The following is a 26,404-nucleotide window of genomic DNA, read 5'->3' on the forward strand; positions in this document are numbered from 1 at the left end:
GGAGCAAGCCAGTAAGCAGTGTTCCTTGATAACCTCTGTCTCAGTGCCTGCCCTGCTTGAGTACCTGCCTTGGCTTCCCTTGGTGATGGACTGTAAGTGGTGTTGGTATCAGGAACCGGCTTTATGGTTGGTTGCAGATCCCCTCCAAATCAGCGATGATGGTGACGTCACCCATAGGTGACAGGGACCCGCGCATCTGCTGCCATGGTGATCACCATGTGTTCCTAGCGTCCATTTGGTTTACCTCCCCCATCTTTACCTGCGAGCCGTCAATAAAAGGTAAACCCTTCCCGATCTCCGCCCCTTCTCTCTCTTTCTCCCCTTTGACTCCGCCCCCTCTGTCTCCTTCCCCACAATAAACCTCTCTCATGTGGAATTGCATTGGCCTGGTGTGGTCTGTCCGGACACGAGCCGCGATTCTATCACAACAAGTGGGGTGTAAGGTAAATAAACTCTTTCCCCCCAAGTTGCCATTGGTTAAGGTCTTTATGACAGTAGTAGAAACCGAGCTAAGACACTTTCTTAAAGGGGCGGTGCTGCCCACCAGCAGAGCAATGGTGGGCTTCTGGGCTCTGGGAGAGAAGCTGGGAAGTCTTCACGAACTGGCACTAATTTAACTGGTTTTTTTTTTTTTTTTTCGGAGCTGGGGACCGAACCCAGGGCCTTGCGGTTGCTAGGCAAGCGCTCTACCACTGAGCCAAATCCCCAACCCCTGTAATTTAACTGTTAAGTATCATTACTACTACTACGATTATTAGGTCATTTGTGTGTTTGTGTGTGTGTGTGTGCGTGTGTGTGTGTGTGTGTGTGTGTGTGGTGAGTGTGTGGTGTGTGCGTGTGTGTGGTGTGTGTGTGCGGTGTGTGTGGGGTGTGTGTGGTGTGTGTGGGTATGTGTTGGTGTGTGTAGTGTGTAGTGTGTGTTAGGGTTTTGAATCTCGGCCGTGCCGGGACAGAACACACCCAGCCACCATGGTTCCACGTGGAGAGGTTTAATGAGGGAAGAGTAGAAGAACAGAAAGGTGGCAGGTCATGGGCATGTGAAGCGGGGGATGGAGAAAGGGGCAAGAGCAGTGAAGAACAAAGAGGGGGGTAAGAGGGGATAAGGGAAGGGTAAGAGACAGAGGAGGGGGTAAGCAGCCCCTATATAGTCAGGCACAGCTGGCTGTTGCTAGGCGACTGTGGGACAGAGCTTAGACAGAATACCAACAGTGTGTGTGTGGTGTGTGGTGTGTGTGTGTGGGTAGTGTGTGGTGTGTGTATATATGTGTCTGTGGTATGCATATGGTATGAGTGTGATGTTTGTGCTATGTGCTGTAGTGTGTGTGTGTGTGTGTGTGTGTGGTGTTGGTGCTGTGGTGTGTGTGGTGTGTGTGTGTGTGGTATGTGAGTGTAAGTGTGTGCGGTGTGGTGTGTGTATATGTGTCTGTGGTGTGTGTGTAGTATGTGTGTGATGTGTGTGGTGTTTGTGGTGTGTGTGGTATTTGTGGTGTGTGTATGTGTTTATGTGGTGTGTGTGGTATGGTGTGTGTGTGTGTGTGTGAGTAGGTGTGGTGTTTGTGCTGTGGTATGTGTGTGTGAGTGTGTGTGTGGTGTGAGTGTGTATGGTATTTTTGTTGTGTTGTGGTGTGTATGTGTATGTGTGGTGTGTGTGAGTGTGTGTGGTGTGTGTATATGCATGTGTGTGAGTGTGTATACATGTGTAGTATGTGTGTGTGGTGTGTGTTTGGTATGATGTGTGTCTGTGGTGTGTGTAGTATGTCTGTGGTGTTTGTGGTGTGTGTGTGTTTGTGGTGTGTGGTGTGTGTGATATGGTGTGTGCGTGTGTGTATGTGTGTGAGTGTGTGGTGTTTGTGCTGTGGTGTGTGTGTGTAGGTGTGTGAGTGTGTGGTGTTTGTGTGTGTGTGTGGTGTGTGTGTGTGTGTGTGGTGTTTGTGCTGTGGTGTGTGTGTGTGTGTATGTGTGTGAGTGTGTGGTGTTTGTGCTGTGGTGTGTGTGTGAATGTGTGTGTGTGGTGTTTGTGTTGTGTTGTGTGTGTGTGAATGTGTGTGAGTGTGTGAGTGTGATGGCGCACATGGAGGCCAGGGTCAATGTCAAGTGTCTTCCTTAATCACATTTCCATCTTATTTTCCTTTAAGCTAAAGATGTTGTTCATTTACTTCCTGTGTAAGCATGTGCTTGTGTATGTGCTCACCAAGTGTCTGAGGAAGGCAGAAAGAGGACATCAGGTCTCTAGCAATTGTGAACCTGCTTGTTCGTGCTCTTCACACACCTTCCCAACCTGCCCTGCCTGGGCTCAGACCTGAAGGCCCCTCCCACATCACATCATCCAGCCAGGGCTACCCTCCAGGTTTAGACCTGGACACTCTCCCACCACAGTAGCCCAGTCCCCTCTGTTCCCCTGATTTCATTCCACTTAAGTCATTTTCAACCTGATGGCACAACCCGCCCACACATCTTCTCTTCCATCCCAACCCGCTCTATCCACATCGACAGCCAGCCAGAAAATGAGTCCATGTGCAGAGATCTCTGTGGGAATTACCTAGATGGACACCAGAATAGGGAATTTAAAAGAGCAATCATGAACTTCATCAAAGAATGCAAGCAATTTAAAGAAGAAACAATGAAACAGCTCAATGAAATTAGTTAAAAAGAGCTTAGATTAAATAAGCAAGGGACATGAAAAAATTAAAAAACATATAGGAAAGGGACACAATAGGCACTGGTGAGAGCAGAGACTCTCAGCCAATGGCACCGACAGATCTTCTGTGCCAAGAAAATAGAAGAAAACATCCCCAAACTACGAAAGACATATCCCTACAAATAAGAGAAGGATACAGAACACCAAATAGACAAGGGATGAGAAGAAAATCCCCACGGCACGTCATAGTGAAAATGCTAGCTATACAAAGGAAACACTTAAAGCTGCAAGAGGGGCAAAGACAAGTCACGTATGAAGGAAAACCCACCATTTTTCTAGGCTGTTTATATCATGGGATGTTTTTCTTTCTCCCTCCACTATTGCAGATAGTTTTGCTGGGTATATAGTATATAGTATATAGTTTAGCTGGCCATCATAGTCCCTTAGGACTTGGAACCACTTGCTCCAGGCTCTTCTGGCTTTCTAAGTTTCCATCGCGAAGTCAACTGTTACTCTGATGGTTCCCTACCTTCACACACCTTCCCAAACTGTCCTGCCCTGGCCCTGGCCCTGGCCCAGACCCACAGGCCCCTCACATACCACATCCAACCAGCCAGACCTACACTCCAGGCTTAGACCTGGTCACACATCACACATCTACCACACTAGCCCAGTCTTCTCTGTCTCCCTGATTTCATTCCACCTAAGCCATTTTCAACTTGTTGGCCCAACCCACCCACATATCCTCTCTTCCTCCCCAACCTCTGCCTGAAGGTTCTTACCAGCTCAGCACCACCACACTGAGGCTGAAGCCACTAAGAGCCTTGGAGGGTAAACAGTGTCCAAATCAACAAGCCTCCTGTGAGGTGTGGTCTGGGGCTGGCTGAGAGCTACACACAGAGGGCGTTTTTCTTATTGCTGTGACAAAACACCTGGCAAGAAGTAATTTGAGGAAGGGAGGTTTTATTTTGGTTCACAGTTTAAAAAGGGTAAGTCTATTGTATACATCTGTGTGAGGTGCCATCTCAAGTGCAGGTGCCTGGAGAGCCCAGCAGAGGGCACCAGAGCCTCTTGAAGCCGCCGTTACAGGGCTGTGTGCATCCTGGGTGTGAGGTAACTGGGTTTGGGGGGAGGTGTCCTTGGGAGGGATTCGTGTAGTTCTCCTGGAATTTTAGTCAGTTCCAATGACTATGGTTATTAGAAACTAAGACGCAAGGGGGTAGGGTGTAGAAGAATGACTTAGTGGTGAAGAGACAGTGCTGCTCTTACGAGGACCTGGGCGTGGTTCCCAGTGGCCACAAAGCGGTGCAACTTTTGGTTCTAGTTCAGGGCGTTGATGCCCTCTTCTGGTCTTTGGGGACACCAGGCACATATGTGGTGCATATACACACATTCAGGAGAAACACTAAAATAAAAAAATAACATTTTATATTGTAGCAAGAGCTCTCCCTCCCTATCCTCTGTCACCTTATCTCAATAGGTCATTTCTCTCTCTCTACCCACCATGTGACACAGCCGTGGAGACCCGGACTGGAGGCTGACCTAATGAACCTGCCTGACCTTGGACTTCTAGTATCTAAAGCTTTGAGACAAATTTGTCATCACAACGGAAATCAGAGAAAATATAAACAGGAAGGGACCCTACCCATACACGGTGGCAGAAATGGGTAATTCCTCTGGGATGGCCCAGGGAATCCCAAGTTCCTGACCTGATGATGAAGTGCTGTGTGTCAGGCGGTCCTCGGCTGGCACCTTGAGAACAGCCCACGCTCTCAACTCTTACCTCAGTGTAGGGGTGGACATCACAGCTCTGGTGTGTCCCTTATACTGCTGAGACAAAGTCTGGCCCGGAAAGGTAGCTCCACCCTACGTGCCTCCCTCTCACAGGACCCAGGGCTGACCTGGAGGCAGGAATTACAACCTGTCCTCACCTCGCCTGGAGCGCCTTGGCCTGCTACAGTGAGTGATTTTAAACTTCTGCAGAGGAGACACCTCAGCGGGCTCTGAAGAGCTCTATGAAACAGGCAGGCCAGTGGCGTGCGCATGCGCATGCGCGGTGGAGGGTGGTCTCTAAGGTTCAGTGAGGTTCAAGGTCTTTTCTGCTTGCTAAAAGGAGAAACCCAGCAGGCCCTCTGCTGTTTTTAACTGCCAGCCCTTACCCGCTGTGGCCGCTTCTTTACAGCAAGGTCACCTGGTGGTGGGTGGAGGGAACAAGATTGTCCGAGCAAGGAAACTCACCAGCGGCCACGGAAAGCAAAGACTTGGGGAGCACAGTGGGGGAGGGCGGAGGACTCCGCTCTGATGCTTTTATTTTTCTATACATAAATTGTAATGGCTTCGGTATTGCTTAGTATTGCTAATTTATTCTAAAAATTGGTCACTAGAATCATCTACCCTGTAAACCTAGATGTCTCCTTAGATACATTAAAAAGTGGTCCTGAGTTAACTAGGCCGTTAACAAACAAGATTCCAGCACAGAGAAGGTGGACGGTGGGCGCAAAGTCCCGACCCTAACCAAGAAGCCATTTGCAATTGATCGCTAGCGGGAAGGGCAGGAAGGGAACAGAGGTTGTCTCCAATGGGCTGTCACACAACTATCCAACATGGCAGGCCCGTTTCTTCTCTCTCTCTCTCTCTCTGAGAGAGAAAACATAAAATTAGGTGGGTAGGGAGGCAGAGTGATCTAGGAGGGATTGCAGGATGGAAAAGAATATGATGAAATTAAATAACTTATTTTTAATTTTTTTAATTGTTTACTTATTTAGTGTATATGAGCACACGGTTGCTGTCTTCAGACACACCAGAAGAAGGCATCAGACCCCATTACAGATGGTTTCGAGCCACCATGTGGTTGCTGGGAATTGAACTCAGAGCAGTCAGTGTTCTTAACTGCTGAGCCATCTCTCCAGCCCCTAAATAATTTATTATAAAAATAATAAAATAAAAAATTAGAGAAAAAAAGTAGATTAAGCCACCAAGAGGTTGCAAATGACAACAGTGCTCTCGTCACTTTGCCCCTTTAAATAATATTTGGGTGGATGGTCACCGTACCCAGTACTGACTCCCAGGGACTTGTTCACACAGCTCTATCCTGAACTTTGTGTGCACACCCCCCCCGCCCCCAATGCCCTGCTTTTCCCTCCCCTTGGGTTCCCAGACAGCTTTGCAGTTTGCTTCAAGTACACACCCTTATCTCTACAGAATTCTAGGAACCACGAGTGAGGGAAAGCTACAGTATTTGTCTTTCTGAGGCTGATTCAATTCACCAAATACACCTACTTCCAGATGCATGCATTTTCCTGGAAGCCACTTAGCTTTTCCCTTGAACCTGGATGTGGGTCCCCCCAGCACTCCTTTGTAATTCAACAGACTGAAGGAGTGTTAGCAAGCAGCCGACAGGCAAGAAAATGGTCAGATTCCGTCATCTGAAACGACAGGCCAGGAGGCCTATCTTGAGTCCTCATCAGTGGGTGACTTTATGCGACATAAATACTAAGTCAGGCTAAAGGCGATAAGCAAAAGCCCGGAGGGCGTGACGACCCAGGGAACGTGCTCCAGCTCGGTCTGGACCGACAGGGTTGGTTCCTTCTTGTGTGTACAGCCACTGGATGCATAAAATGGGTCTAAATGTGGAAGGGACACAGACAGAGCAGCTGTCACTGCAAGAGCGGTGGTGCCCATGTCTACTTGAGGCCAGGAACGTAGTGGCCTCGAATCACAAATACAATCGAATTCCAAAAATAATGGATTTCTACAGGTACATTGAAGTTCTGGATGTGACTGCCCCCTAGTGGCAATTTTGAGGCTATTTCTCTAAGCGCTGAGCCCTGAGCTGTTGCCAAGGATAGGGCTGACATTTTGATGGACCCACAGTGCTTGGGAGATGGCACCTACGGTCCAGAGAGAGAGACTCCTTTCTCCAGGCGTGATTTGAGACAATCCCTCCATGCAGGGACTTTGGCATCGTAACTCAGTTTTCTGGGAAACCCTCAGAGGCTCCTTTGTACTGTAACCTCAGCCCTTTCCCAGTCCAGGGATGATGTCATCATTCTTCCATGCCCTAGGAGGACAACCTCCCTCCCAGGCCTAAGGAAGGGACCTTACAGCTCCACAAGGGACCATTGGTGCTCCGCCCGCAGAAAGGGTTCCACAGTGGCGTGGGTGTCTCTGGATGATGTGTGATTTCCTTTCAGCCACTCTAGCCTCGACAGCGCTGACATTTTAAGCACGTGCCACGAAGTCCGGCACTTTTACACGGTCTCAGGATCGGAATCATGTCCTCACACTTGTCAGGCAGACACTTTGCCGACTAAGCTGCCTCCCCATCCCCTTCCGGGACTCACACTGCAAAAATGTCATTCATCGTGCGTGCTAGGCAAAGAAGCAGGGATCTGGTGGAGGTTCCTCATAGCACCAGAGACCAGGAAACAGAACCAATGGGACATGGGACCTGGGTAACCTTCAAAGGGCCGCCTGCTGTCACCTACTTCCACCAACTAGGCCCCACCCCTCAGGCCTGCACAACCTCTCACACCAAGGCCACCAACTATGGAGCAAGCCTCTGGGGGAGCTTCCGGACTCAAACCACACGAGACTTTTTTTTTCTTTTTTTCGGAGCTGAGGACCGAACCCAGGACCTTGCGCTTGCTAGACAAGCGCTTTACCACTGAGCTAAATCCCCAACCCCATGAGACATTTTTTTTAAAAGATTTATTTATTTATTTATTTAATGTATATAAGTACACTGTCGCTGTCTTCAGACACACCAGAAGAGGGCATCAGATCCCATTACAGATGGTTGTGAGCCACCATGTGGTTGCTGGGAATTGAACTCAGGTCCTCTGGAAGAGCAGTCAGTGCTCTTAACCGCTGAGCCATCTCTCCAGCCCCAAACCACACGAGACTTACTTTTGGTGTTATTTATCTTATAGTCTCGGGCCGTGCCTGTTCTTAGTCATGTCTCTGCCCTCCCGCGCTCGGTGCCCTGCCTCATCACCCCTCCCTGCCACCACATCTCCTTTCTCTGCCTTTCCCACAATATCATCGTCAGAATCACATGCCACATTGTCTTTTCTGAACTGGCTTCTTTCAGCCAGCAACGGCTTTAAAGTTCCCTTGTGTTTTCACAAGTTGAAAGCGCCCTCCCTCCTTCCTTCCTCTCCAACGCTGAATAGTGTTCTCTCCTCGGAACGCACCGTGGTCTACTTATTCACTTCCTGCTAGCGAGGGTGTCTTAGCGGCTGCCGGTTTGTGCAAAAATGACTAAAGCCACATGAACGTCGGTGTGCGGACTTCATGAGGGCATAGGTTTCAACCCCTCCTGGTGAGCTGTAAGGGCTGCCTTGCCAGGTCACAGAGAAGAACGTGCTTAGCCTTATAAGAATCCATTGCTGTGCGCTATATGACTGCGCGATCCGGTATCCACACAAGGGCCAAGTGAGTGTTCCGTTGCCTGTGCTGTCCCAGGACTCGCTGCTCCAGGACTCCCTGCTGCCAGCCTTCTGTAATCTGGCCGCTCTGGTAGTATCTATCGGCCCTGCCATGTGTTTTCAGTAAAGTTTTATGAGATACAGGCGCATTCATTTGCATATAATCTAAGTTGAATTCTTAGCAACCACGAGGACCTGAGTTTGGGTCCTAAGCAGTCACGTGGCACCCGGCGCCCACTTCCCCTCAGGGTAGGGTACCCAGGCCCATTGCACATTGAGCTGGACCGGAGGAGGAAGGCTTAACTAGGTATGGGTGGGAGCGGTGCAGGATCGGAAAGAACATGCCCAGAGTCAGAGAACTGGTTTACTAGGGGGTCAGGTGGAGAAAGGTGTATTATGTCCTTGGGGAGTTGGCCAGGGGCAAGGTTGTCTGTGGGGCAAGGTGGTCTGTGGGGCAAGGTTTGTGTGTCCGTGCACCATTGGCCAGGGTAGGGTGTTGATGGGTGCTTCATCTGCATACTCAGGGGCTGTGGGGAGAACCTTATAAGGTCAAACAAGGGTAGAAGCCCGATAGCTGTCGGGGTGATACATTCTTATGAGGGCTGATGCTGGGGGAGCCGGCTGTAGCTCACCAGGTTGGGAGGGAGGAGATAGTCCAGCTCCTGCACGGCTGCCTCAGCAGAGCCCTCTATGGAAACTTTGTGAGCTGATCATGGAGAATCCTATGATGCCCCTGTGTGGAATGGACTGATTGTTATAACACATTCTCACCACCAGGGGGCAGAGCATTCGTGGGTGCAAGAATTCTGGTCCAAGCAAGCGGCATGAAGGCTGTACCTTTCTGGGCTGCAGGCAGCGAAATTATCTGCATGTTTTTATCAGCATTTAGGTTGCTTTGTCTGCAGAAAAGATGCTGTGCGGGTTGAAGGCTTGGCTCAGTGTTAGAGCATTTGCCTAGCATGTGCAAGGTCTCTCCCACCAGGTAGGGGAGGAGGAAGGGAGGGAGAGAGGGAGGCAGGGAAGGAGGGAAGGAGGGAGGGAGGGAGGGAGGGAAGGAGGGAGGGGGGAGGGAGGAAGGAAGGAAGGGGAGGGGAGAAGAGAGACACAGGGCAAGACTTTTATCCTTACTTTTCTGTGTCTAGCGTTCATATCCTCCAATCGTCTTTCTGCTGAGTTGTGCTCAGTGTTGAAAGTCTTTTGAATACTGAGAAGTGAGGCAGCTTATCTCAGGGCCACCCCCTCATTCCTTCTTATCATTTATCATCCTCCACTCTGGATATTTCCGACGATGAAATAGTTGTTATGGAATTGATCCTTCTTTCCTTCTCTTTCTCTATCTGTGTGTGTGTGTGTGTGTGTGTGTGTGTGTGTGTGTGTGTGTGTGTCCCTCCCTCTCTCTGGATCACCTCCCCTGGCCTTTGTACCATGTTTGAAAAGGTCGCTAGACCTGCAGTTATTAAAATGAATCTTGGCGGGGCTGGTAAGATGTCTCAGTGTAAGCACTTGCTGTGACTGCAGAGGGGACCCCAGTACCCACGAGTGCCCTGTGCCCATGGTCTCAGTGCTAGGGAGGCAGAAAGGCAAACCCCTGTGGCTTGCAGTCCAGTCAGTCTAGCCAGAACAGCAACCTCCAGGTTCTATGAGAGAGACCTGACCTTAAAATATGAGGTGAAGGGGCAGGAGAGATGGCTGAGCGGTCAAAAGCACTTGCTCTGAGGTCGTGAGGGGGCTCTTGTTGCTAGCTCTCAAGCCACAAGTCTGTCATTCCCCTAGGAACTCCTGGGAGCTCAGCGCTGGGAAGGACAGAGACAGGAAGATGGTCAGGGTATGCTGCTTTCTAGCTTTGCTGAAGAGCAAGCCCAGGGCTCAGGTAGAGACCCTGCCTCCATGGAATAGGTGGGACAGTGGGGTACATCGGACGCCCTCTCGTAGCTTTAGAGTTTGATCAGGCACGTGTCCCACACCCACGTGAGACATGTACACACACACACACACACACAGAGAGAGAGAGAGAGAGAGAGAGAGAGAGAGAGAGAGACAGAGAGAGAGAGAGACAGAGAGAGAGAGAGAGAGAGAGAGAGAGAGAGAGAGAGAGACAGAGAGAGAGAGAGAGAAGAGATTTTTGCGTTTGTTCTTGCTCCCTTGTGGCTTTTTCCCCTAAGTCTTGTTGGATCCACTGACTCACTCTCCGTCGGGGGGAGGGGGGAACCAGCCTAGAGCGGTGATGAGTGAGATTTGCCCTTGGCAGACACTGACGCTTATGCCCATCCATGACTGACTGGGAATTCTTTTCCCCACCGGTGTGAGACCCACAATTCCTTTGGAATATTCCCTGAACACCGTTAGCCTGTTTGCAGACGATCCGTCTGCCTGTGTTGATGCCGAATGGCCCACTTTCAGTTGTGTGGTCTTCCGATCTGTAAACCACTCTCAGTGATACTGTTTCGTTACCTTTCTTCTCAGTGTGTTCTTAGCTTTTCGTGTGCACTCAACTTTCCCATGTAAATCTGGCATCCGTTTGCACGTGTCCATTTAAACGGAGTTCTTGACCTCTTCCTCTGAATAACAAATCCATCCCTCTCTTTCCCCTTACCCTCCTTGAACAGGGTAGTTAAGTTCAGAAGAGTTTGGAGAAAAAAAACAGGAATCATTTAAATATTCCTGCTAGGACTTGTGGTCTGCCCTGTGAGGAAACCAGGGTACCCTAGCCAGGGCATGGCAGGCAGCAACTTGAGCCACTAAAGATTGCTATTCGTCCATCAGTCCCTCAGATTAACCAGAGGGACCGCGGTGTGGCAAGGGAGCGCAGCTCCCCACAGGAACAGAGGGACACATGCCTCTTTTAGTTTACCATGGTTTTAGTTCCAAGCCTCCGAGGTGGAACCGTATTCAGTGGCACAGAGGTGGAGGTGGGATGAGAAGGTCAAGCTGCACCTTTGGAAAGGCACCCTCGATCTTCCGGTCCGCTGTCTTTACTCTCTTTGTATTCCTCTTGGACATTTGTTGTTTCGGGTGTTTTACCTTTTTTTAAATCCTTCTGTAATGGAATGGATAGCCTGGCTCCATCGAAATCAATGAAGAGATTTGGTTCCCTCTTCGTGATTTCTAGTGCTAGATAAGCCAAGCTGAAGTCCCCCGCAAATGTCCGCAGGGACCACTTCTGAAACAGCGGACGCCAGGCGACTCTCTGAGTGGTGATTTTTTTTTTCTTTTTTTTTTTTCTTTTTTTTCCAGAGCTGGGGACCAAACCCAGGGCCTTGCGCTTGTTATGCAAGCGCTCTACCGCTGAGCTAAATCCCCAACCTCAGAGTGGTGATTTTTAAAGCTTTTATTTATTTTTTGACATCTTCTCTGATAAGCAACGTTTTCTGACAGTTAAACGTTTCTTTGGCGGTTAGGTTTGCTAATTTACATTTTTTAAAAACCATTCATTTAGTCCAGATTTTGAAATCCACACAGATCTAAACAGGGGGACGGTGGGATCGTGTGATTGTTGTTAGTACTTTTGCATCTGTTCCTTCTTTACTTCTTATTAGGAAGTTAATCCTCTGCTCACTTGATATGTTTTTGCCCCCAGGAAATTAGCTCTTAGACGAACTATTAGTTTTTTTCTGGGTTCTAAAATCTTTTGCTACTGATATTCACTCTATCGGTTTTGTTCCTCTTGAGAACTCTGGCCAGGGCACCAGCTCCTCCCAGGACACCCTGCACGCTGTCCTGGGCCTGTCCCTTCCTGCTGCACGTTTTCATCCAGGAGACTGTCAGCGAGGAAGCTGGTGACTCTTGGCCATGAGATTCCCTATCCCTGTGACACTTGGGCGCTGGCCACACCTGCACCAGGTGCAGAACAGGGGCCGTCCAGGCTGGAACCGGCCAGCCAGTTTGAGAGCGGCATGCTGGCACCACGAGCTTCTGGTGCCCTGAGGAGAGCCAGGGCTTCCCTAGGCCTGCTTTTTTTTTTTTTTTTTCTTTTGTTAAAAGAAGGTCCTTTGATTTGAACCTTTAGAACAAGCCACAGACAGGCAGTGCTGTCTCTTCTGGGCTACAGAAGACTCGCTCAGACCTTCCGGTCAGCCGGCGGGAGGGCGTGGGTCAGGGAGGACTCCCCCTTGCAGCAGGCTACGTCTTGCTTGGGATTGCTCTGCACTGTTTGGGTTTCAGGTTAGAAGCTGGTGCTGCCTGGGCACGCTGGGACTGTGACCTGCAGGAAGGAGCTCTGTCACCTGTCCCTCTCCCCTCTCCACTCTCCAGCAGCATCTTGAATTTGCCTCCGGAGAGTCAAGGTCAAGTCCCATTCATGGAATGTGAGTAGTAAGATGGGCTGCTGGCGCCCCTTGATTATTTGACACCATTAAGTAAGAGGGTCGGAGGGCACACCTCTGCCACAGGATGGGTTTATCCGTTAAAATACAACTGCATCATTTGATCAACAAAGCACAGTTTTGTCATCAGTGATACAGTTAGCTTCTTTCCTATTGAGATGGGGCTGGTTTTAAAGCAATTGAACATATGTAGCCTTTAGTTGGGTACATTTTATTCGGTGCTTGAATATATAATAGCATTCTAACAATTTCTAGAAAGCTCTGTGAGTTTATGCACCCATTGTAAGTTTAAATAAACTCTCTCACACTAATTGAAATTTTACTGTATTCTTATGGGGTTGATTTGCTCTTTAAATAGTAATAGTAATTGTGAGATTCCCCCCTCGTGTCCCTCCAGTGTCTCGAACCATTCCACCCGCACTGGTGTAGGGTGTAGAAATGCCTCTGAGAGCTGAAGATATGCGATTCTAATCTCATTGGTCCCGAGCTTTGACACGGGTGACTTGGACATTCACATTTAAATGGTCCTTTATCCAAAGTGAGTAAAGGTTATTCACTCATTCTGTCAAGGAACTCTGACTTTAAACATGAGACTCCGGTGTCTTCTTGCTTTAGTGAGAGAGCCGCTGGCAGATGTCCAGTGAGCTGCAGACGAGCCCGCGTGCTGGACCCTGCAGGCTGAGGTCAGCACAGAACAGTTTTGAGTTTAAACAACTGCTGAGATCTTAATCTCCTCACCAGACAAGGCACACAATGTCTTTACCCAGGGCCATCTCTCCAAGGAGATCGGAAAAGACAACCTGTACTCGTTCCTTTTTAAAATTAACACCAAATGCACAAGTGGGCATACTGCAGAGAGCCCAGCCCCTGCCCGCCAGGTCCCTACTCTAGGGGCGACCCATGGTGCCCTTTTCCTGTGGATTCTCCCACAGTTATATCATACTGCCGTGCTTGATACGTGGTTATCAGCGCTGCTGGGAGCCGGTGAGACCTAGTAGGTGGACGTTTGGTTATTGGAAGAGTGACCTTGGAGGGGACTCTGGGAATCCAGCAGCCACTTACATTTCCTGGCCACCCTTTCTCCAGCACATACTTCCTCCATGGTTTGCTGCTCTGCCACAGACACAGAATCGGGCCTGGGGGGCAAGCGACCATGGGGTGAGACCTCTGAGACTCTGAGACCAAATGGCCCTTGCTCTTATAGATTCATTTACCTCGGGTCCTCGCTATAGGGAGGGGAAGCTGGTTAAGTATATGCACTCATAAGCTACAGGCAGGTCATTGCACCCTTGGGTTTTCACACTCTATGGTGTTAGCTAAAGTTGTTTATGTGAAATAGTATACAATTTGAAAGTGCTCTGTGCACACCCCTGTGCACACTCTCCCGTGGGTTTCAATAGTCTTTACATCACTCCCGGTGAAACCTACTGTAAATGCCGCGTATCTATGTGGTTGTCACGTTGTACTGTTTAGGGAATAACGGGAGGAGGGGGGTCCCTAGGTGCAGGACGGGATTGCTTTCTTGGCAAACACTTCCTTTCTAGGACTGGTTGAAGCTGTGGATGTGGAACCCACAAATCCGGGGGCCCAAATACACTGTGCTGGGGAGCCTGGAGGACAAGTTGCTCAGGACAAGTGAGGGGATCAAAGGTTAGGTCATTGTGAATGTCAGCAGAGCCTGCTAAGACCACCTCCATATTGGTAGGACAGACGGGGAGCTCTGAAACTGTGTAAGTTGGCAAACCAGTAGATGAGAGAATGTCGACTTGGTTTGAACCCACACCGCCTCATGCAGACATCCTCCTTTACCGTGAAGCCTTTCTCCTGTGATCTGATCGTGCATTCTTCCTCTGAGATTTAGTTTTTTTCCTTGTAGGACAGAAGGTTGGTAAGAAACCCAGCTGTATAAATGGCGGTGTTGCTACAGTTCACCATTTGTATTTTGATTTCTTTTAAAGGTTTATTTTTTTTATATATATGTGCGTATACTGTCGCTGTCCTCAGACACCAGAAGAGGGCGTCAGATCGCATTACAGATGGTTGCGAGCCACCATGTGGTTGCTGGGAATTGAACTCAGGACCTCTGGAAGAGCAGTCGGTGCTCTTAACCACTGAGCCATCTCTCCAGCCCTGTATTTTGATTAAAATTAATAAATAATAATTTAAAAAGCTTTTAATTATGTGTTTATGCACGGCTCTTTGTGCGTAAGTGTGAAGGTGCCGTGAAGACCAGCGGGGGGGCCTGGGACCTGGGAGCTGGAGTTACGGGTGGCTATGAGTCACCTGACAGGGGCGCTGGGCACTGATCACATCCTCTGTGAGGAGAACATGCATTCTTACCCACTCAGCTGTCTCTCTGGTCTCCTACACTTTGGTTTTCCGGCACATAAACACGTTCAGACAATTTTAAATGTGGTTATATTTGATGACGTTATATCAACTACTCAAAAACTCGGTGTTTTAAACTTTTTGAGGAGAGGGTGGCATGTGTGTTGGAGGGTTCTTGCCCACCAGACACAGAAAGCTTCCATAACCGTCCTGGGCACTCACTTCTCCATGGTTTGGTTATGGGCCTACACTCTTAGCCCAGGACACTTTGTCTCATCTGGGCCTTTCTGTTTCCTAGCAACCAAGTGGACACCCCAAGAAGCCTTCAACCAGACCCAGTCCAGCTCCCTCCTGCGTGACCCGGTGGAGGGGAAGAACAGCACCAATTCCACCAGGACCCTGAGGCTGCCGGATCCAACCGGCGCTGCGTGGTACATCCTCACCATCATTGGCATCTATGGACTCATCTTCATCTTCCGGCTGGCCAGTAACATTCTCAGGAGAGGTCCTTGGAGGACATTTACTGCTCAGACTTACCTTCTGAACTCAAAAGGAAAGGGTTTCAGAGCAGGGTGGCCCAGTGTCCGTCACTGATCAGCAGCAACGCAGCTGTCCTTCAGCCTCAGCAGCTCGGCCTGGAACCAAAGTGTGAAGACAGCAGGCTCCACTGAAGTCAAGGCCGCCACGCGGGAACTGGGAGGCCTCAGAAGGTTTGCAGGTGGCACAGTTTGAGGACTGCCTGTGATCTAGAGAAGGGAACTCAGTCCTGGATCAGGGCAGGGTGACCAAGGAGTGTGAACAAACCACAAGTAGCTTGTCTTCAGGTGACAGGGTGTCAACAGTCACCAGTTCTTGTCTTCAGGTGACAGGGTGTCAACAGTCACCAGTTCTTGTCTTCAGGTGACAGGATATCAACAGTCACCAGTTCTCGTGTTCAGGTGACAGGATATCAACAGTCACCAGTTCTCGTGTTCAGGTGACAGGGTGTCAACAGTCACCAGCTGCTGTCACCAGGTGTTTCTGGTGTGGTAAGAGGAGACAGTAGAAGCTGAAGGTTGGAGGGACCAGGGTTCTTAGAGGGGTTCTGGATACTCCTGGGACAAAGGGGTGGCTTCTTGTCAGGGGATGAAGGCTGAGCTTGGGGTTAGATGCTCAGGGTAACATCTGACTTCTAGGGACTGCATATATTCTTGAGTGTCTGTCAGTCACCTGGAATATGTGGGAGTTGGGATTGACTGTCCCCAGAAGTGACTTTGTCCATTGAATTTAGGACCAAAGTCATTCATAGCAGAAGCTAAGAATTCTTCTTTCTTTTTTCTGGAAGAGTCTGGTGCACTGAAAAAAGCATTCATTTTGGATTCAGGTGTTCCAGACTCTGGTCTGGGCATGTTCAGCCCTGTTCTGATGCCTGGGAACTTATTACTGCACCTCTCTGAACATAGACAGGCTTCTAGGTCGCACGAGAGGAGTGCTGCCAGCCAGTCATACCGTGTGGACACGCTCTGGTGAGACTGTGCCTGTGCGTGTACTTTGAAATGGAAGGGACACCTAGAAATAGAGGTGTGCTGCAGGCTGAAGGCTGAGGGGAACGGCTAACGCTGCTCGTGAGGCGGCCGTGGCGGTGTTGATAATTTTAGGACCTGGTGCTTCTCAGAATTCAGCAAGTCAACCTTTTGCCTTTAAAACTGAGATTCAGTTAGACCTCAGGCTTGACTACTGTATTTCCGTACGTCATTATACTATGTTTTTGGGAATGCTCCCTTGGCCCCTGCTCTTCTCTTGCTGGCCCCTCCCTTTTCCCAAAGAGTGTCCCCCTCTGCCTTCACGTCATATGGTGTGACCCTCTCTTGTCCCTCTCCCTTTAGACCTGTGTCCTCTCCCATAGACTCTCTCTACTTCCCTGTGTACACACACACACGCACACACACACATGCACACACACATGCACACACACATGCACACACACAAGTACACACATAATTGTATTTACATCTGCATAGCTATGTGTGTCTTTATATGCATACATATATATGTATACATGAATATATCTGTGGTATATGTACACATACACACATATACACACACGCACGCACACATACAGTCACTCACCTGAACACATACACACTCACACTCGCGCACACAAACACACACACATGTGCACACACACACACACGCACACACACATACACTCATCTGAACATATACACACTCACACGTGTGCACACACACACACACACACACACACACACACACACACACGATCTCATAGGAGAGGTGGGGAGGCAGGTAATCCTGGCCAGAAGTTGGGGTGTGATGTAAGGCTTCACAGGGACTCAGCACTTAATACCTACAGAATGAGGAGCAGGGTGGATCACATGAGGCCACAGCCTCTCTTGGTTCTGGGGAGTCCACAGCATATGGACACCCCAATCAGTAAGACTCTCCCAAGCCTGGCAGGGGTGACATCTGTGTGGGGCGCACAGAGACTATTCTATCGACTACAGACTCTGTCAGGGAAGTATGCATGAGATGTCCCCTAACCAATTACAACAGAATTGAGAGAATTGAGTGATATACCATAGGGCAGGTCAGGAAATGAGACATACCACCCCCTGTCTGCACTCACACTGTAAGTAGATGCCTGAGGATTTAACACAGCAACAGCAGTCGGCCATGTCGGTTGTTCAGCCTGCCGTTCCATGTGTACACAAACCCTAGAGTTCTCTGGAGAATATGAACTCTGCAATTGTCATTTGTCAGGAGGATGCCGGACCCACAGCGTATCCCTCCTGGGCCGTAAAACCTTATCATTGCCTGCCTTCCACACACATGGCCACCAATGTCTGTTCAGGGATGGACCTGTCAGGGTCTCCTCATCAATATACAGGCATCAAGGCTTCTCTCCAAGGCCGGGCAGGTCCTTTGTCCTACCACCCTGACTTACACGTCACATGGAGTACACTAGAAAGTTCAATTAGTGGAACCACACATAAAACAGAGGCCCCAGAGATCCCTCTCACTAGAGCCAGACAAGATTTCTCTGTCAAGTGGTGAAAGCTGATCGTCCCCCAGAGGGGAGAACAAAGTCTGGCCCCTCAGAGCCTAAGTCCCCAGAAGTCCAGAAAAGAACCCCAAGGTTTTTAGGTACCTGTAGGGTAAGGCCATTGTGGTTACTTCTGCATATCTGTGAGCAAAATACCTAATTTTATACCATATCCAAAATGTGCCACCATCCAGGGACAGAAGCATACAAAATGTGTGTCTGTGAGGGCACTTCATGTAAAACCACAGCACAGACACACCTCGGTCCCAGCAGCGCCATGGCGGAATGTGCGGTGGCCTGAGCCCAGAGCAGGAGTTAGCAGGGATACTTCTAGGGGAGCTGAACACCATAGCCAAAAACGGGGTTGACTGGACAAGGAGCAAGGGCCATGAAATCTGCATTGGTAATCATTTAGGGATGGTGACACCCACATGGTGACGCCCACAGTGGACCTGTCCTTGTCAATTATCAATCAAGGCAATCCCACTCAGCCCTGCATACAGGCCATTCTGACCTGAGCAATCCCTGAGTTTAGACTTTTTCAGAGGACTGTGTTCTAGGCCTGCCCTTGAACGTTAGATCCTGCTCTCTCATCCTGTGTCATGTCTGGGGAAGGTCCTGAGATGGGAAACTGGTCCTTAGTCCTGGTCATCTGTCCTCAGATCTGGAAATTATGCCTTTAAAACTAGTTGTTTTCCTTAAATGGTTTCTCCTCTCCCTTCCCCCTCCCTTTCCTATCTCCCTCCTCCTCTCCCTCCTCCTCCCTCCTCCTCCTCCCTCTCCCTCCCTCCTTCCCTCCCTCCCTCCCCCCCCCCCCCCCCCCCTCCCTCTCCGTCTCTCTGAGACAGGGTTTCTCTGTATAACTACCCTGGCTGTCCTGGACCTCACTCTGTAGACCAGGCTGTCCTCAAACTCACCTGCCTCCCAAGTGCTGGGATTAAAGTCCTGAGCCACCACTGCCCAAGGTAAAGGATTTCTTTATAAAGAATGCAGTCTGTAGAAAAACAAGCATGGAGCCTTTCTTGGTTGAGAAGAAAACAGGGAGGGCCCTTGACCTCTCCCCTGTGTGTGCTTTGTAAATGGGGTGATGATGTTTGTTTCAATAACATGGGGCACAGGGATTGATTGACAGGTGGTAGGTAAAGGGCCAGAGCCACTCCCAGTACTGACATCAGCGCTCAAAGCATTTTTTCTCTCAGTCACTAGCAGCTGGGCCTTCACAGTGATCTTAGGAGGCAAAGTCACTTCTCATTGGAAATATCACCCCAGGAGCACATTTGGGGAGACTGGAGAGGTCCGGTAAACAGGCAAACAGACACACAGACACTCAGACATACACATAGATACACACAGGCACACACACACACAGACACACAGACATACACATACACACATAGGCACACACAAAGACATAGACACACACACACAGACACACATACACACAATGACACAGACAGACACTCACATACATACATGACATATACACAGACACAGACACACACAGACACACACAGACACACACACACACACACACACACACACACACACACAGGGGTGGGGGCAGGGTTATCTGCTGAGTTATAAGTTGGTTTTGTCCCTGGGGCTTCTCTCTCCCTTCTTGCCCTGACTAGCAGAGGAGAAAGGCAGACCCTCTAGAGACAGGATAAACCCACCGAGGGAGCCAGGTGAGGGCAGAGGTGTCCTCCAGCCTGTGGGTTAGGGAACCTGTAAGGTTGCTGGGTCATAACTGTCCCGTGAAGGTGCCTTGTAGGAGCTGTGTCTGTGGGGCCCGGATGAGCTGGGGCTGGCTCAGAGCATCTCAGTCAAGCAAAGACCCCAGTGCCTGGGCCGCAAAGGCTTGGACCTGAGCAACGTCTGAGGACGACCTCACTGCCCTGAGCCCCAGTGATAGAGTCCGTGAGTCTCTATTCAAGTCCGTAAACGTGGCGGCTTCCGAACCTTGGGTCTGTGCACGGACATGCTGGCCCCAGTTCACGTCTGTTTACAGTGACAGCAGCCTGGAGGCTTCCTGGTGTTTGGGTTCTTCAGTGTTTTGTATGACTGGGCTCTAAGTGCTCTGAGCTCTGAGTGAAGCTCAGCCAAGCTCTGGGATTCCGGGAGTCCTCCCTCAGCTGGTTCCCCTCCACCTCACCGCCCCGTTCCTGCTCTAACAGATCCCCAAACGCAAAGCAAGTTGTGCCTTCTATCAGTCCGATTCTCGTTTATCGGTTTCACAAACAATGAAATGCTAACGTGACCACTGAATTGGCAAAGATGAAAACTTGTTCATATTAAGTAGCAGCAAAGACCACGAGCCTTTCTGAGGGCGGTGTTTCAGCCGTGTGCGGTTTGACCCTTTCTGTCCTCTGTAGATGTAGATGTGCACACTAATATGAGGGTTGACAGCACCGTGTACTGAGCTAGGAAACTGGTGGAGGGAGCTGCTCTGGGGACTATGGGACCGCCAACGCTTCCAAGCACCCTGGCCAGAGTTGGTGTCCACATCAAATTTGATCTGAAAACTGTTTTAGACTGCTGAAGAAATGTCTCCAGAGAAAATGGCCACAGGACACAAACTGGAAGCTGCTGCCCGTGGCCTCTAGAAGAGAACGTCTGGTAACCTCACACTCCATGTGAACTTGGCTATGGTGATAGCCTGGGTTTGCCTGAGTCCCAAGAAAACCCTGGGAGATCAGGGTAGAGGGAGGAGATTCCCATTCATCCAACAGAGGAGCGAAGGGCCAGACAGTCGTCTTGTCTGCACTGTCATTGGGAAGATCCACTTAGGCACATTCACGAACCACTTTTAGCTTTGGTTAAAGGAAAAAAATACAAAGGAAATTCAAGTAAAAAGGTGGAGAGAAAGTGAAACAGACTGGCATTTTCTCCAAGTAGAAAACTGAAGTGCTACTCAGTATGGTGCCTGTCTGTAATCCCATAACTTAAACGGCTTAGGCAGGGGAATTGCTAAGAGTAAAAGCCCAGCCTGGACCAAACGCTGGGCCACTCAGGGTTACAGAGCAAGATGTTGCCTCAAAAAATGGTAGCAAAGCAAATGTACCTCAGGTAATGTGCTGTGTCAGCTCAACAATGGCAGTCCCTAGGAGGGGCAGGCATGCAGCCTACCTCCTTTACTCTCCGCCACTCAGATCTCCCTTCAGCCGCCCGGGGAAACCACCATTGACGTAAAAGTAGACAGGCAGGTGGCACAGTTCACACCAGTGCGCAGACAAACACACTCACACCGTAGGCCCTCCCGAACACGTCCTGAGTATCCTCCGCCACACCGCACAATGTCTGAGCCACAGAAGGCACACGGTAAATACCTTTGAGGTAAATGGATGGATAGAATATCCATCTCCATAATCCAAATGAAAAGGAACCAGAAACCTGACCGCCCTGAAAATATCTATCCCAGGAGTGACGTGAGGTGGCCTTTTCCATGCCTTGCGGCGTTCTGCGTCTGACGTGTAGCTATGGCACAGCCCTCTGTGAGGTCATCCTCCTCCCCCTTCTAGAACTCCCCAGATGGGAAAATGTGAACCACTCAGGAAGAAGCCCCATGGCCCACTTCACCAACTGTCTTCTGAAGAACATCATCATCAAAAGTCAGTTTGACAGTACCAAGAGGAGGCAGTGTCTTCAGTATCTCAACGCTCTGAGGTCGCTCCAGCGTAATGGATACAAGACCGTGTATTTCGGGGAAACTGAGATCCCAGAAACTCTGGTCACCGGGGAAGACTTTAGTGATAACGGTTACATGCAAACGCCATCCTGGTGTATTCTACATGCTGGGAGCAGTCAAGGGTGGGTGCCTTGGAAATACCGCATGTTCCTGAAGGACGACCTGCACATCAAGCAGGAAGACAGCCTATTTTTTGAGTTCTGCGACATTGCGAAGAGGGCCTATGGCAAGTGCGCCATTGTGGTCAAAGGGAGAAGGCAGCGAGATGAGGCGAAGTTAAAGACGAGCAAAGGGGAGGAGGGCCAGGCCTACGTTCCAAGAAGCATTAATTTAACGAGCATCGTGTGCTCCCCAGGAGTGGCCAAGTCCTACGGCCACGAACTAATCTCTCTGCCTCTCCCCTATAATTATCTGAACCCCTTAGACTCAGCCTGGTCTTTCGTGAAATGGTTTATCATAAACAACCGGAAAGAGTTTTGCCTGAAGTCTGTTGACAACATCTACACTTACCAATATATACTCTTCAGTGACTTAATTAGCAAAGGGATTGAGAAGGTTAACCTGACCAAGTGGAAGGCTCTAACCAACAAGGTTCGGAGGTGGGAGAACTATTATCTCGGGAAGTTCTCTTAAGGGCATCTCATCCACAAAGTGCTGAGCTGAATGGTCTTTGCTGCTAACCGTGGAGTCCAAGTTTGATTCGCCATCACCAAAAACACTCTAGGAGTGACCTCGAGGGATTCTTGCCTCAACTGGGAGGTTCCTAAGGGTTATTCGCAAAGTCCTGGGGTTGATAGAGGCTCCATTAAAGTTTGTTCGTATGGATGGAGTCTCAACTCTCATCTTGTGATGGCTACCTCGAGGACCATGCTTAGGGGAGGATTGGAAAGACTCTAGCCAGGGGAGGGTTCTGGCGAGCAGGATTAAGGGACATGTGATCAAAACCTAGGTCTAAGAAAAACAATAAACACTCTGAATTTAATACTGAGCCGATGAACTTTAGACTATTCCACAAGGATCCATCATGCCATGAGCAAGAGACGTAAGCACACAGCTGTCGAGCCGGTGCTATGCCTCTCTGAGGTAGTGGCCGTATGTCCAAGGCCAATGGGTAAGCCACAAAAGGAAGCCATGAAGACATCAAAGGCTTAAGGGGTCTTAGGTAAAGGGGGGCTATGGAACCCACATATCCAACCTGCAGGAGTCCCATCCCGAGGGTCCAAGGTTGCCATGGTGTTTATCTCGGGCCTGCTGAGCCACTTGCAGTTGGTACAATCTCCTGCTCAAGCCCAGGGTGCCTGCTGTGGGCCGGAAGATCTGTGCTTGCACGTCTGTTACAGGAGAAGCCTGACTCCTTTGAAATCCACCACAAAGTTCCTGCTTCCTTATGCATGTCCAAGCAATGACTCTACAACAGAAGCAGTTACACTGGGGTGCATCAAATAATGACCTACACGGAAAATGTGGGCAGCCACCAGGCGGGAGCAGAAAGGCCATGAGAACTCCACTTGGTCTTCAGGTTTGCTGAACCTGCAAAAAAGAAAAATAGCTCTAAGGACAAGTCTATGGAAGGACTAGCTTACGAAGATGTCCACCAGTTCCCAACGGATTTAACTGTGGACGAAGTTGTAAAGCCAGGCCACTGCCAACGCGGAATGCTTCCTAGTTCAATCTTGTCTTCCTCCTTTCCAGAACCTTCCGGTGTTATTCAGAAAGAGGCTGTGGGATGAACAGAGGGATGGACAGAGGCATCTGTGGCTTTAATGCTCTTCAGTGGTAAGCTGCAGGTTCAGTGGTCTTTCCAAGTTGGAGCAAAGGGGATGCAACACACGCCTTATCTAAAGGGTGTCGCACCCCACACCACCAATCGCTTGGACCTACAAACTTCACCTCTTGCAGATCCAACTCTTACGCTGTGCTGTATGAGCCTCTGGTGGCTGCTGTAACAAAGGGCTGCGAACTTGGTGGCCGGAAGCAGAACTTTATTCTTTGCTGTTCTGGCTATCGGGAGCCAGACGTCATTTTCACGGACGTGAGTCAAGCTGTCAGCAGCATGGCCACGCTGCTGCGGACTCTAGGGAAGACTGCCACAAGTGTCTCCCAGTTTCTGATGGCCCTCTTGCCCTTGGCTAGTGTCATCTGCTGTCCATGAAGCAGAAGCTGATGAACAGGCTCCACGGGCTTCGAGCCAGGAATGCTAGAAGAGTTAAAGGCCTCAGAGGAGAAGTGGGGAGGTTTGGGCAGCCTGCAACGGGGTGGGTAGCCGAGGTCCCAGGTCTCTTCCTGTGAATGGTCAGCTATGGCAGAAGTGACAGAGGGCCAGCAGCAGGAGCCTGGCCAGCTAGGCTGGTCCAAGGTCCAGCCATGAGTGTTTCTAGAGCGAGAACTCTTCCCCATGCATTACAGCTCAGTAAAAACAGCCAGTCTCAGACGATCCTCGGTGAATTAACTTGTGTGCTCTATTCCATGTGGGCAGGGACTTTATAAACATTGAGAAGTGGGGTGGGACTTAGGGGTGGGTGTTTCCTGCTGACTCAGTTTGACCTGTTACTGATGCTCTCTCTGCATGGGAAGGGACAGGTCCTCTCCTATGTGACTGACTGCCATGGTCCTCTCAGCGGGGTGTCATGTTCCAGAGTAGGCACAGGAGTAGATGTAGAGTGGCTGGCCTCCTGCTGATCTCAAGTCCCCGAGATTCCGGAATCTGAGCTCACTCAACCCCTCCCCAGCTCTCCTGTCCGGTGGCGCAGCCCACTTGCCCTACAGGCCTCATCACACCCCTCTCCTCTGAGTCCAGCCTCCTGTCTCTGTACTGATTTCCATTTGCATCTTTGCATCCTACCTGTCTTAGTCAGGGTTTCTATTCCTGCACAAACATCATGAACAAGAAGCAAGTTGGGGAGGAAAGGGTTTATTCAGCTTACACTTCCACATTGCTGTTCATCACCAAAGGAAGTCAGGACTGGAACTCAAGCAGGTCAGGGAGCAGGAGCTGATACAGAGGCCATGGAGGGATGTTACTTACTGGCTTGCTTCCCTTGGCTTGCTCAGCTTGCTTTCTTATAGAACCCAGGACCACCAGCCCAGGGATGGCACCACACACAATGGGCTAGGTCCTTCCCTCTTGATCACTAATTGAGAAAAATGCCTTACAGCTGGGTCTCATGGAAGCATTTCCTCAAGGGAGGCTCCTTTTCTGTGATAATTCCAGCTTGTGTCAAGTTGACACACAAAACCAGCCAGTACACTACTGTCCTTAACTGGACCACATATGCAAAGACTCTCTTCCTTATAAGAGCCATGGGCTCTGGGAATCAGGACCGGAATGCCTCTTCGGTCATCCACTGCTCTGAAGCTGTGATTGTTACCTTACTCTGCCCACTGAAGTGTAGCTCTTCCCTTTGGCAATTTGTGTGGTCTTTTCTCTACTCCACATGTGCTTGGAGATCTAAATTCCTTGAGAGCAATTAGCATGGTCAGTATTTAGATCTCCTGTCTCTCCAGCTGTCACTGGGTGTGGAACACCGGGGGTCTAACACGCCTGAGTTTGGGGGCGTAATTGTGCCTCGCCCTTTGATTATATTGATCACTGTCTTGGGGTTTCTGTTGCTGTGAAAGCGCATTGGGACCAGTGAGTCTTCATAAAAAAAGCATTTACTTGAGACTGGCTTACAGTTCCGAGGTTTAGTCCATTGTCATCATGGCAGGAAGCATGGCCGTGTGCAGGCAGACATGGTGCTGGAGAATAGCTGAGAGTTCTATATCTGCATCCACAGGTAACAGGAAGAGAGAGTGACACTGAGCCTGGCTTGGGCTTCTGAAACTCGAAGCGCACCCCTAGAGACACACTTCCTTCAACAAAGCCACACCTACTCCAAGAAGGCCATACCTACTCCAAGAAGGCCACACCTACTCCAAGAAGGCCACACCTCCTAACAGCAGTGCTCCCTAAGAGTGGTTCCTATGGGGCTCTGGGATAAGAATCTTGAATTTGGGGTTGGGGATTTAGCTCAGTGGTAGGCGCTTGCCTAGGGAAGCGCAAGGCCCTGGGTTGGTCCCCAGCTCAAAAAAAAAAGAACCAAAAAAAAAAAAAAAGAATCTTGAACTTGGCTGCCAGCTCTCAGGTCCCTGGTTATGTATATGTCTAAATGATCTGGTTACTCATTAGTTTGCATGAGTTAATAAATCTGGTTCTCACAGCAGCCAGAACTGAATCTGTATCATACAGATGTGGAGATCTGGGGTGCAAAGCACCTGTGTGAGCTACTGATGTGCACGGAGCTAAGACTCAAACGCAGTTCACAGTTGGGGTGCCACTCACAGTGCCTTGTTTATCGTGTGTCCAAGGTAACCCTGCCAGGCAGCGGCTAGCATCAGTTTCCCCCTTTGACAGACAGCTGGAGGTGAGCCAAATCCCCGGGGTTGTCAGTTCCTAAAGACAAGGCTGTGCTCACAACCGCCATGCTTGCTTCTCTTGTTTACTTGTCTTGCAAGTAAATCAATGGCGGGTGCCACCCAGCAGAGTGGCCAGTGTCGACTACACACTGAGCGACAAAAGTGCATTTCAGCACAAAACGGAAGGGAGGCAGGGCACCCTATAAAGCATTGTGAGTAAGGTAAACAAAATAATGGCATCTCATTTGGGTATTAGATGACCAGCATGGCTAGCGGGAGTGAGTCTCACCTAGAAGTAAAACAAAAGAAAGTTCACCGTAACCAGGGCCCTCGAAGGGCCACACAATGTACAGTTTGCTTGTGAGGCACTAGCACAGGTGTGGAACGAGGCTTTCTGCCACAGACACTCCAGTAGAAAGTCACATGGAACACCGAGCTTGGAAACCAGTGGCCCCTGCTGGAATCTTGTTAGTGACAAGACCTTGGGTAAACTGCCTTGCTTCCTTGAGGCCTGAGGTAAGAGTAGCTCATCAGAAAACAGGATGAAGGCCTTAAAATGGAGTC

General features: G+C 49.8%; 2 protein-coding genes across 2 annotated transcripts; both read left to right on the forward strand.

The window, feature by feature from the left end:
- Positions 1–14,796: 14,796 nt before the first annotated feature.
- Smim34a (small integral membrane protein 34A) lies at positions 14,797–15,388 on the forward strand. The gene is given in 2 exon segments (XM_032899668.1): positions 14,797–15,216; positions 15,219–15,388. Coding segments are annotated over 2 exon segments (441 nt in total). The 5' UTR covers positions 14,797–14,945.
- Positions 15,389–21,317: 5,929 nt separating this feature from the next.
- On the forward strand, positions 21,318–23,890 carry Fam243a (family with sequence similarity 243 member A). The gene has a single exon (XM_032899377.1). It carries the CDS (start codon positions 21,323–21,325, stop codon positions 22,076–22,078), a length of 756 nt encoding a protein of 251 aa, XP_032755268.1. The 5' UTR covers positions 21,318–21,322; the 3' UTR covers positions 22,079–23,890.
- Positions 23,891–26,404: the final 2,514 nt, after the last annotated feature.

This window comes from Rattus rattus, chromosome 4, assembly GCF_011064425.1.
Source record: "Rattus rattus isolate New Zealand chromosome 4, Rrattus_CSIRO_v1, whole genome shotgun sequence".
Classification (NCBI taxonomy): Eukaryota; Metazoa; Chordata; class Mammalia; order Rodentia; family Muridae; genus Rattus; species Rattus rattus.

What these genes read in the sequence shown, in the direction of transcription:
- Fam243a (XM_032899377.1), top strand. Translation starts at nt 21,323, where the DNA reads ATGGCCCACTTCACCAACTGTCTTCTGAAGAACATCATCATCAAAAGT.